The sequence below is a fragment of the Neolamprologus multifasciatus genome, chromosome 9 (assembly GCF_963576455.1).
Source record: "Neolamprologus multifasciatus chromosome 9, fNeoMul1.2, whole genome shotgun sequence".
NCBI lineage: Eukaryota > Metazoa > Chordata > Actinopteri > Cichliformes > Cichlidae > Neolamprologus > Neolamprologus multifasciatus.
This window is the reverse complement of record NC_140447.1, coordinates 17,705,381-17,716,348: the sequence shown is the minus strand read 5'-3', so window position 1 is coordinate 17,716,348 and position 10,968 is coordinate 17,705,381. Positions and strand designations below refer to the sequence as shown.

The 10,968-nt window shown below is 37.7% G+C and overlaps 1 protein-coding gene across 1 annotated transcript; it reads left to right on the top strand.

Annotated features, from left to right (window-relative positions):
- The first annotated feature begins 798 nt into the window (after positions 1-798).
- sgk3 (serum/glucocorticoid regulated kinase family member 3) lies at positions 799-10,270 on the top strand. Its single transcript, XM_085173451.1, has 17 exons — positions 799-1,076; positions 5,015-5,185; positions 5,310-5,393; positions 5,548-5,620; positions 5,703-5,778; positions 5,982-6,057; positions 6,258-6,307; positions 6,404-6,461; positions 6,681-6,764; positions 6,853-6,984; positions 7,337-7,449; positions 7,899-7,935; positions 8,278-8,364; positions 8,617-8,712; positions 8,854-9,009; positions 9,199-9,288; positions 9,905-10,270. The coding sequence occupies exons 2-17, from the start codon at positions 5,090-5,092 to the stop codon at positions 10,073-10,075; spliced, it is 1,479 nt and encodes a 492-aa protein (XP_085029577.1). The 5' UTR covers positions 799-1,076; positions 5,015-5,089; the 3' UTR covers positions 10,076-10,270.
- Positions 10,271-10,968: the final 698 nt, after the last annotated feature.

Genomic DNA, 10,968 nt, shown 5'->3' with positions numbered 1-10,968 from the left:
ACATGCTAAAAACATATACGTAAACATAAATAACATAAACAACATTTCTGTTGTCTGAAATATATATTTATCATAGCTATGTACAAGCACAAGTTCTATATGTAATAAGTCATTATGTCTTGTGTAAATGGTTACTCAAATTGTAACCCTGTTACCATGTCATGTTAATAATATAACTGTAAATGTTTTTCCTAGCTTTGAATCTATTATCTTTGCACTGGTTTAAATTATTAGATGAGTTTATTTGAGAAAATGTTTGAAAATAAACCAAAAAAGTGGGACTATTGAAAAGTTAGATGTGGTAAGGTTCAAAAGTTGCTAAGATTAAGTCTAAGTCTAAATATTAATTAGTTAACTAACTAAAATATCTCATAAGAAGTGAATCTTTGATGCCTGAGGTGGGCAAATTTAAGGAGTTGCGTTTTTGTTTGTTTTTTATGGTTTATTATTTGTTTTTCTTAAATACATAGATTATAAAATAAATGCATTATCACTTATTCGCCACTTTGGAAACCTAAACTGCCCAATTATAGAATGACTCAAAAGTATTATATGGGTTGGGCTCCAGCAGAAAGCACAGCTTTTTATCTCAGAGGCTTCAATAAGATGTGTTTAATATGTTTAATTAGAACTATGATTGGCGTGAGGATACGGTGGACGGGAACATTAAAGTAAAACAAAGTGCTTCAAATTTGTTTGTTTTTAGCACAGCGGCTAAACAAAAGACATCAATTCAGGGAGTTTATTTTTCCCATTATATTTTGAAAAGCAGCGCCGGAAGTAAAGTGGTGTCTAGTGTGTACTTCACGGCGGTCGTGTCTGTCCGTGTGAGGTCCCGTGACAAATTTCATTGGAACTTTGTGCGGCCAGGAAACACTCATGTTTCCTGCTGCGCTCACTTGTCGGACGGCTGTGAGCAGAGAGAGAAAGCACACTTTCATTTTGAGGGTTTAGGGACTTTCGTCCCTGCCCGACCGGGACAAATGTTTGCTACCTTAGCAGCTTAACTGCCGTGGAGCGAAAAATCCCCGCTGGAACTGCGAAATTAAAGGAACACCGCGTCAAATTCCTGAAAGGTACGTGATGTTCACGTAACTCCTAACGACGTGTTGGCTAGCTGTAGCTGTAATATTTACTCCAAATGCGGAGAACTGGTGCCAGTGTAATGTTAAGTAATATAATGCTAGTTATAACATTAACCGTTTGTTGCTCAAATATGTCACTAAAGAAAAGTTTAGCCGAGACACACTTAAAGTTACTAACTTGTGTTTGCTCATCTACTGTTTAGTACTCACCATGTCCTTATAGCTTAATACTGTATTGTTTATAGTTTGTGTTACATTTGCGGTCTTGTTAGAGTGTATGAAGCTTATCATTTAGTGTCTGCCGGGGTTTTATTTGCGAGTGTGTGTGTGTGTGCGTGTGTGTGTGTGTGTGTGTGTGTGTGTTGAGCTCCTCCCTCCCCTGTCTCTTTTTTCTTTTCTCTCACGTCCTCGGCTCGAAAAGGTATTATTTAAGAAATTATTTTCCCCTCAATACACGTAACATGTGCTCAGATTTAAAAGTAGTACCGGTGTAAGTACACCTGTACTCTTTGTAAGCTTTTGCCGATACTTTTGGCAGAATGAAACAGAAATAGTAGACGAGGCCTTTTTCAATGCTGTCTTCAAGGGAACTGTCATCCACATAGCTCTACGTAGCTTTCAGACTTCAGAAGCTGTCACAATGAATGGTCACCTTGAATGTTTATCCAAGCTTGTGTGATATTAACACGCACCAAAAAAAGTCAAATTTACACTGACAGGAAGGTTGCTTCCCTTGGTGATCCCCCTTCATCATTCCGTTTCCTCTTGTTATCCAAAGAGTATATTTAAACTCACATGTGGACTCTCATCTCATCTGTCCATTTGCTTTGACTGGTGAAAGTTCATTTTCTTCCCTGATGTTAATGTGTGGTTTTATGGGACAAATACTCACATTACAAAAGAGCCAGCTCAACATCTGTCATAACAGAGCAAGCTCCTTAAGGCTGCTGAGCATGCTCTCTTTGAGTTCTTATTTTCTGCAGCTGATGAACTGGTCATTTCTTGTCAGTGCACACACTGATTCAGGTTTGTTTCGAAAAGGAAGTCAGTAGACACTGCGGCTGTCTCTAAGCTGTCTGGACTGTCAGGTTAGGGTAAGAATTTGGTCATGTGCTGATGCACTATGTTTGTGCTCCCCGCACTACTCAAGCTGAACTTCCTCTATCAGAGATTTGCCACTGTTGTGGCAACGCAGACTGGTCTGAGTAAAGGTTAGAAATCATCTTTCGTCCCCTCAAAACTTTGTCTTTTTTTTTTTTGTTGATCAGCAGCTGCTTGCCTGACTGAGCTTTCGTGGTCTTCTAGTGTTGCTTCTGCTTTACTGTACATAACCACAGATATCCCTATGTTTGAACTGATCATTGAGAAGTTTTTTTTTTTATCCCATGTATTAGGCTGTAATATTTTGGGTCTGTCATCACAAGTTAATTCATGTTGTAATGTGGGCATAAACTGTGGCGAGGACACATGTTTAACAATAGTTTCATTCCTTCTTATTCGCATTGTGCTTCCCACTCTTTGTTTTCACTTATTATTATTTAACTTGACAGTGCGTGCTGGTGGGTGTGGTGAGCTGCAGCATTCCATACTTAGGAGTAGCAGCATATGTCAGGCTCCAAATGTAGGTTTCACTGCACGGTTATATGTTATTTCCCCCCATCAACAAAAAAATTTCTGGAATGTTAAAAAGCGGGTCCTACCCTGTGAGCTTCACAAGCCATTTAAGCATGAAAAACACGCACAGATGTGAGGCAGCTCGGCGATGTGCACAGCCATTTTAGTGTGTACCAGCCACAATGACGCAACCTTTTTTTTTTTTTTCTAGAAATATTACAGAAATATTGCAGAATATTACAGAATTGGTGTACACCAATTCTGTAATAAGATTCAGTCAATTAGATCAATACATATCCTAATTTATCGCCAGAAAATACGTTTTCCTGCTTTTACCTGTTTTTATTTTTTTAAATCTTAGGTGGTGGATGTCACGAGAATTACACATTAAAAGGTCACCTTGGGCTGAGGCTGATGGGCTTTGATAGACTGAACAGTCTCAGCAAAATGAAAATATTTCCTAGTTACAGCCCTATTTTTAAACAAATGCTTTGCATATGTGGACAAGCAGTTGTATTAGAGGGAAAAGTTAGTAATGGTAATACTGGCTCTTTGTGTTCTCATAAATGTGAGTAAAAGTGAAACTAAAAAGAAAGGTTTACAGTGTTGTGACAGAACAGAAAGAATGCCTAGTGATGAAGAGGGCATGCAGGTCCCTCTGACTGCACTCATGCATTTTAAAGAGGGCCGCTCTTTTACCGTTTCCTCACCCCAACGTGAGCAGAATGAGATGCCCATTCAGGAAACGCTCAGGATCCGTACGTGGCAGGAGAAAGCTGTCACAGAGCAGGTTTTCTGTGTGTTTTGAGAAAGCAGCAGGGCTCGGAAAGATAAAACTACTAAACAAAACTAGGCTGACCTCACAAACCTCAGACAATGGTCAAGTCAGAGCAGCAGACAAAGAGCTTTGTTGTAAAACAACAGACGTTACATAACGGACGGAGAAGGATATGCCGCTCTCTGTGTGTTCAGTTAGATCACACAGTGTTGAGTATTTACAGTACACGTGATCGCTTCAGGTCCCCAGTTAAGCTGGAGACAGAAGACACTTCTGTTACAGTTTATTAGATTTTACTCATTAAGACTTATCAGTACGAATGAACTTTGTCCCTCTTCACCTTAAATCAACTGATAGCCTGACCTTTTGTTAATTCAACAGTCAGGGGAAGGAATTTATTGGATCCCAGCAATTTGCTTTATTTATTTCCTTCTAATGTTTTGCTTGCTGTGTAACTCTGGCTTCAAAATCCCCTGCAAGGTTTAAAAAATAATACATTTTTCTACTGAGCCAAACAAGGGAGAATGTCACAGACTCAGCATGTTTGAGAGCTAGTGTGTGAATCACTGTGGGCTTGTATGTGCTCAGTTGTTAGGGGAGATGTGTGTGAGATGTATAGACATGGAAGAGATTGCATGGATAGAGACATCAGGAAGAAGATGGCACGATTAACAGCAAAATAATAGCTAGTATGTGCTGTATTGATATGTTTAAGTGTTGTGTTATTAAAACTGAGGGAGGATGGGATATGCTCACAGTAAGGAGTGAGTTAACTGGTTGCCCAGGAGGAGGGAGCCCACCTGCTGCCATGTTGCAGCTCACTGACCCATCTGTTGTCCCTGTACTCTCACCACAATCTTCCCTTTTTAACTCTTTACCCCTCAAAAGCCTAGCAGGAGTAACCTTTGAAGCTCTTTTATGAAACTAATGGTTTCTGTCATATTTTAAGCCTGCTTAAAGAACTAAATGACTGGGTGTGCATCAGAGGCAAGTGAAGGTGGTCTCTGCCTATGCAGCTACCCTTGGAAAAATCCAGAAACTTTATTTCTTTATAGTCAGATGTCATTTTTATGGGTGAAAGAGTTAAGAAAGCCAAAGAACTTCTAGACAGACTTTCAGCCAAGACTACATTTGAATAACGTCTTTTTAAAACTGATTACCTGTAATGTAACAGATAGTGACATAAAGTACAATAACACAAAAAGAAGAAAAATTCTTAATAACTAGACCAGTGTTACATATTTTGTTCTGTTGTGTATTTAACATATCTTAATAATATGAATGTTTGATTCTTGGCAAAATAAAACTGAGCATTTCTAGCACATGGGATGATACCATTTTGAGAACTGAGTGCTTATAAAGTGCAACGCAGTTACAACAAATACTGTGCCGATATAATCTGATTAATGAGCTAAGACTGCCACCTCTGAAGTGTGCAGTGATGTAAGCCCTGCAAGCTGATATGTGTAGTGACCAGAGCAAGACCAGTTTCACTTCCTGTATAACAAAGTAAACTCTTCTCTTTCCTCTTTTGCAGTAGAGACCCAGAATGAGGATTGGCCAGTCGTATACTTGAAGCCTTTTCCTGGGGGACACATTACTGCACCTTTGAATGCTGACCGGCCCTAAGATGGAGGACCAACCCAGTTTTCCCAATGTCAGCATCCCTTGCCACAATGAGCAGAGGGACAAGAAAAAGCGTTACACAGTGCGTGCATTGGTTCATTCATATTTTTTCTGCAGGAAATGTAATCCCAGAAATGGTCATTTAAATTAGGACTTGCTACTTTTCTTAATGTTTACATGAATTATGGTTGTTGTTGTTTTTTCAGGTTTACAAAGTGATTGTCAATGTTGGACAACAGGAATGGTTTGTCTTCAGGCGTTATGCAGAGTTTGATAAACTCTTTAACACGGTAAGCAGTGGAACATCTTGATCTTCCATCAAATCTGATTTGGGGGGCGGATTTTGTGTTTCATGATATTAAGAATCATTCAGAATAATTACAAATATGTCACAATAATCTTCTCCCTTCTAAAATAATTTTCTCTGTTGCGATTTTAACACAGTTAAGGAAACAGTTTCCATCTATGAACTTGAAAATTCCAGCTAAAAGGATATTTGGGGACAACTTTGACCCAGGTAGGTGTTTGCATTTAACTAAATAGGCCCTGCTTGATCTTTGTTGCGTGCAAGTGATTGATTGTAGGTTTGTTTTAAATAGAGTTCATCAAGCAAAGAAGAGCCGGGTTACATGAGTTCATCAAAAAACTCGTCTCACATCCTCAGCTTTGCAACCAGTAAGTGTAGCAGCTCCTACTGTTATTATACAACACTATATTATATATTGATGTCTGATGCTAACTTTATTAGGATGAGTTGTTCAGATTTGTTTAGCTGTGCTTTGTGCTTATTTAAATTAAAAGTTGTACTATGTTGGCTGTCACCTGCTGCTGTTAGAATGTTTTTTATTTACCTGCTTGTCCTGTGTTAAACTTCACAGTCCAGATGTGAGGGCATTTTTACTAATGGAAAAAAGGGAACAAATATCAGATGCCTCTGAGGATGAAGATGAAAAGGTATGTAGCAGTTTGCAACAGTTTTGGATGATGGTTTGCCTGTCCTGATGACAGCATCTTGTCTGATAACCCTTTATATACATGCATAAATATATCTATATAAATATTTCAGACAGTTATTTTAGGCTGTTATGCTATTAATATGGCAGCTGTGGGTCTCACTGGCTTATCTAAATTATGTTTTTTCTGCTCTACAACAGAACAACTCTACCTCCAGAAACATCAACCTGGGACCCTCTGCAAATCCGCAGTATGTTTACTAGAACATTGCTGACAAGGCCTTGATGTTTTTATCAATTATTTCTATCTGAAATGCCTGTAAATTTAAAAATATTTAATCTTTCAGAGCCAAGCCCACAGACTTTGACTTTTTAAAAGTCATAGGAAAAGGGAGTTTTGGGAAGGTATGTAATTGGTGCAATACTGGAAAATATGTTCACTTTATCTTCATCCCAGATGTTAGACAGTGACAAGTTTTAATGTCATTACTGTTGGGGAAGCAACAAGTTTTAGTTCTGCATGTGTTGCCCTTTCCATGTAGGAAGTGAGAATCGGATAAGGAATTATTTTGGTTTTCAGTGTTGATGAAATTCTCAACGCGCTCTGTTTCTCTCCTGATGCAGGTTTTCCTCGCTAAACGAAAACACGATGGAAAGTTTTATGCCATCAAGATCTTACAAAAAAAGATCATTCTCAACAGGAAAGAGGTAAAACTTTGATCACCACTGAGTTTATCTGTATTTTGGCTTGGATATGTGTATGATAATGGTTCACATATATTGTTGTGCCAATCAGCAAAAACACATCATGGCAGAACGCAACGTTTTGCTGAAGAACGTGAAACATCCTTTCCTGGTTGGGCTTCATTATTCCTTCCAGACTAAAGACAAGTTGTACTTCGTGTTGGATTTCATCAATGGAGGAGAAGTGAGTTGTTTCACTTTTATTTGTAATAAAATCACACAGAATTGAGTCACACTGTCATGAACAGCTGAGAAATGAAGCAATAAAGAAACTTTTAAAAAAATCCCCCTTTACTGTTAACACACCTCCATGTGTGATATTTTTATTAGCGATTATAGCATTACTTAGAGTAAGGGTGGCTTTTACATGTTACTGCTTCAAGTGTGATCGGCTTTTTTAGCTGCGTTGCGTGACATTCAGCATGCCATTAAAGCCAAATCTTACTCTGAACCAGATGAGCACAACATGCCAAAAGTGAAATATCAGTATTTCTAAGTTCTCCATTAAACGTTCACTCTAACCTTTTTCTTTTCAGCTTTTCTTTCATCTTCAAAGAGAAAGGACCTTTCCGGAGCCCAGAGCAAAGTTCTACATTGCTGAAATGGCAAGTGCGCTGGGATACCTGCATTCTCTCACGATTGTTTACAGGTATGCTGCTATTCAAGTGTCAGTCAAGTGGATTAACTTTACAAATATGTAAAGCCAAGATACAGTCATGTGAAAAACTAATACTACTACTAGCAAATAGACCATGCAGAGAAACTATGAGGAAAAAAAACCCGAAGAGCTACGTCTCAAACATCTCATGATTGAAATGCTATGGTGGGATCATAAAAAAGCTGTGCATAAATGAATGCCTGCAAAGCTCACTGAACTGAAGCAATGTGGTAAAGAAGATGCAGTGTGAGAGGCTGATTACTTCAAGCTAATAAGGCTATGTGTTTCTTTAAGCTGTTATAGGATGAGACATACTTAGTTGTTTGGTTTTTTTTACAAACCTTTCTTCAAGTGTAGAGCTTATGAAATTAAATTGAAATTACATTTACTTCAAACATATGGCGTTTAAATACAACTGTGTTTGAAATTACTTTTTTCAGAGACTTAAAGCCAGAAAATATCCTTCTTGACCACGAGGTAAGTGTTCAACGAATCCCAAAATATATCTCAATGCCACTTTTGGATATCATGTTAGGGTTATAACTGGTAGAGGAGTTATTACATAAAACATGTACAGGACACATTTCATTCTCCTGCTGTCATTTCCAGTTCCAGCTGGACAGAAAGCGTGTGATTGGATTAGGTCTTATTAATGATTTTCCTGCCTAGCCTCATTGAGAAAGTTAGGAAACGGTGAATGTGACTGACTGCTGCAGCCAACATTCCTAGTAAACAATAGTATCCTCAGTCCCGGGGGATAATGAGCTGCTTGTGTGGCACATGTTATCTAAAAACATCCCTATGTCCTCCCTTTTCCAGGGGCATGTCGTACTCACAGACTTTGGATTGTGCAAGGAAGGCATTTCCCAAAAGGACACTACCACTACATTTTGTGGAACACCTGAGGTTTGTGTTCCAAGAAAGCCTTTTGTTTAACATGACAATCATTGAAAACCTTGTTACAAAAGTGAAGTTAATAATTTTCCGCTCTGTGTGTGTGTGTTGTAATTTGTTAAACTACTGGAGAATAAAATACACTTTCATATACAAAAGAACTGTAGCATTGATAACTCTGTTTTAAGCTAGAAGGAAAATGTGAGAGTTAATGTCATATTATTATATGGGGTTTTTTTCTTCTTCTTCTTTTTAAATGAGCAGTACTTAGCTCCAGAGGTCTTGAAGAAGCTGCCTTATGATCGCACAGTAGACTGGTGGTGTCTGGGCTCAGTGCTGTATGAAATGCTCTTTGGTCTAGTGAGTTTTTACTTATTTTTATTTCCAAAAATAACTCTGATTTGTAAATCTGCTTTAGTGATAAATGTTGAAACATTTCAATGAGTTGCCACGTTTTCCTACTCACTTACAAACCTCTACTTCTCCCCCCCAATATCCTAGCCACCTTTCTACAGCAGGGACACACACGAGATGTATGACAACATCCTCCACAAGCCGCTAACCAGGCGTCCCGGTGCCTCCAACACAGCCTGGTCTGTCCTCGACGGGCTGCTGGAGAAAGATGGCAAGCGCAGACTGGGATACAGGGAAGACTTTGTATGTGTCATTTATTAAATTGGTTTTCACTACAGAATTTGTAACTTTTGAGCTCCCTCTAGTGGCCCATACCTTTAATGTATATGCGTGGCACTGTCTCTAACACTAATTAAAAATGAGTGTCATTCTTCTGTTCACGCTCTGTTAGCTGAAAAATCATGTTGAGGTTTATTTACTCTTGACTTTCAGATTGAGATCAGAAGACACAGCTTCTTCTCTTCCATCAACTGGGATGACCTTGAGCAGAAGAAGATCCCTCCCCCTTTTACACCACTTGTGGTAAATATTTTTTCCTGTAATCAAAACCGCCTGGGTATTTTACACTTATTTTGACTCTTCACAAGACATAATTCTCTTGGCTTTGCAGAAGTATAGACTTACAGGACGTTCTGTACAGTACATTGTTTATATACTATTCTAATCACACTGAATGACTAAAAACATCTTTGTGGGAATGGAGTAGCTTTAATATTTGAGTTATCTTGTTTATAGTATGAGTAGATCTAGTTCATAGTAATTCTTAAAGAACAAACAAGAATAAACTTGTAACAAGCGTGCACATACATACAGTCCAACAAAATTAGATATGCAATCTAACAGATTATTGACACAATGAAAAGGTCACATCTCGCTTAGGTAAGCTTTGTTGCAGGGGTATCTTGTTGTTTGTACAACTGCAAGTCTTGATTTTTTTTAAAACTGGCAACTCCATTTATAATTTTTTATGATTGCCGTGTCTTTTTGGAGCACAGTGTAAAATTGAAACAATGCTTTTCTGTCACGGGAGTAAGTCACCCTTAGGTGACCTACTCTGTGATGATGTTTTGTATTTTTTTACATGAATGATAATGTGACCTCTGCACTCTGCACTCTTTTTTTTTTTTTTTTTAAACAGAGCTCTGTCAGTGATATCTCAAACTTTGATCCTGAGTTCACAGAGGAGATGGTCCCCAACTCAGTGTGCTGGTCTCAAGAACAGTCGATTGTCAACGCTAGTGTTATGGAAGCCGATGACGCTTTTGTGGGCTTCTCTTACGCACCGCCTTCTGATGATTCTTTCCAATGAAACATTCCCATAGAAGCATTCAGTTGCCTTAACCATTGTAACTTTCTTTTTTTTTTTTTTTTTTTTTTTTTTTACTAAAGGGAAGCAGTACAAATGGATTAACTTGTTATGCGAAGCCAAAGCAAGCAGCTGAAAAGGAACTGCACTCAAAATAGATTTTGGTTGAAACAAGATATTATTTTACCTGTATTTATATATATAAAAAAAAAAAATACATCCATTACAGATTCTATTTTTTAGATTTAGGGACCACTGTTCTTTATTAAAGTGATTTCTGTCAGTTTACAAAATAAGCCTTTATATTGCCTTAAAATTATCCCTTAAATAAAGTCAGTAAGCAGTTTTCTGACAAACTTGAACAATTCACTGGATTTTAAGTGACTCAATTTGACTCTCAGACACAATTGTGTTTGTTTATGTAATTACTGTAAAAAAAAAAAACAACCTATTGTTTATATTCACACTAAGCTGGAAGTGGGGATTACTTGAGAAACCAGTAAATGCAGCATTTTGGTTTGTAGGTCACATTTGCAAAATGGAAAAGACTGTCTTCTGCTTCATAAGTTACCTTTCTATATGATTTTTTTTTTTTAATTGAACTGTATGTGTTTATTTTTTCTGTTATTTGCATTAACAGTTTTTTTTTTTAATTCAGAAATTAAAAATCCACAGTGCTTTTCTTTGTCTGGCAATTAAGTAGTCCTGTATTCCTGCACAACAATAAAAGAAAATTAAACCAGAAAATCGGTTTGAAATGTTTGTGGATAAATTTAAGCCCAGCTCCCTTGTTTTAATAACATCTTCATTGAAGTATGCATAAAAGTGTGTATTTTAAATTTGCTATAAATTAATATTAAGCAATAACGTCAATTAGAAACCGCTGAACTGACAAT

What these genes read in the sequence shown, in the direction of transcription:
- sgk3 (XM_085173451.1), top strand. Translation starts at nt 5,090, where the DNA reads ATGCTGACCGGCCCTAAGATGGAGGACCAACCCAGTTTTCCCAATGTC. An exon ending in CATTTTGTGGAACACCTGAG is followed by an intron (nt 8,365 to 8,616) that starts GTTTGTGTTCCA and finishes TTAAATGAGCAG; the next exon opens with TACTTAGCTCCAGAGGTCTT. An exon ending in CCCCTTTTACACCACTTGTG is followed by an intron (nt 9,289 to 9,904) that starts GTAAATATTTTT and finishes TTTTTTAAACAG; the next exon opens with AGCTCTGTCAGTGATATCTC.